General features: G+C 44.9%; 1 protein-coding gene across 3 annotated transcripts in view; it reads right to left on the bottom strand.

Moving 5' to 3' along the window:
• LOC119586520 (rab GTPase-activating protein 1-like) overlaps nucleotides 1-514 on the bottom strand; it is a 36,962-nt gene that overhangs the window by 2,454 nt on the left and 33,994 nt on the right. For all 3 annotated transcript variants that reach the window (XM_037935271.1, XM_037935272.1, XM_037935270.1), the window contains one exon: nucleotides 39-218. In XM_037935271.1, the coding sequence (XP_037791199.1) occupies nucleotides 39-218 (180 nt within the window). The remainder of the gene's footprint in view (nucleotides 1-38; nucleotides 219-514) is intronic.

The raw sequence follows: 514 nt of genomic DNA on the forward strand, positions 1-514 counted from the left end.
CTCAAAAACAACCAACTTCTAGGACCTATTGTACCAACCTGATTTTTGCACTCTGATTCAACCAAGGCTAGTTTGGTCTGTGCAAGCTCCAGCTCCAGCTCTCGAATCTGCTGGTGTAGCTTGGTTACCACCGGGGATTCTTCAACACCTAGTTCACCTGGGGGTCCCGTCACAGGAGACAGAATGCCGCTACACTTCTCGCATGCAGAGACCTTGGCCTGTTGAATGAGAGGGAGGGGAAGAGAATTACAAACACAAGGAAACAGGAAAGAGGAACACCCAAATTCAATCTCCACACTGTCATTTCACGCAAGAGGTTACTTTATTCCACCCATATTTTCAGGATCCACAAATCTGACCAAAAGCAGCAGCAAGCCAAAGAAATTCCAGAGGAGGTATTCTTAAGAGCCAGAGATGATCAACAATAATGTGCGCAAGATAAATGCTTCAATAAGGTTTCATATGGGTAGCTATACATTCCTTTATAGAAACCTAGCCAGCAGAGACAATGAAG

This window comes from Penaeus monodon, chromosome 21 (genome assembly GCF_015228065.2).
Source record: "Penaeus monodon isolate SGIC_2016 chromosome 21, NSTDA_Pmon_1, whole genome shotgun sequence".
NCBI classification, from domain to species: domain Eukaryota; kingdom Metazoa; phylum Arthropoda; class Malacostraca; order Decapoda; family Penaeidae; genus Penaeus; species Penaeus monodon.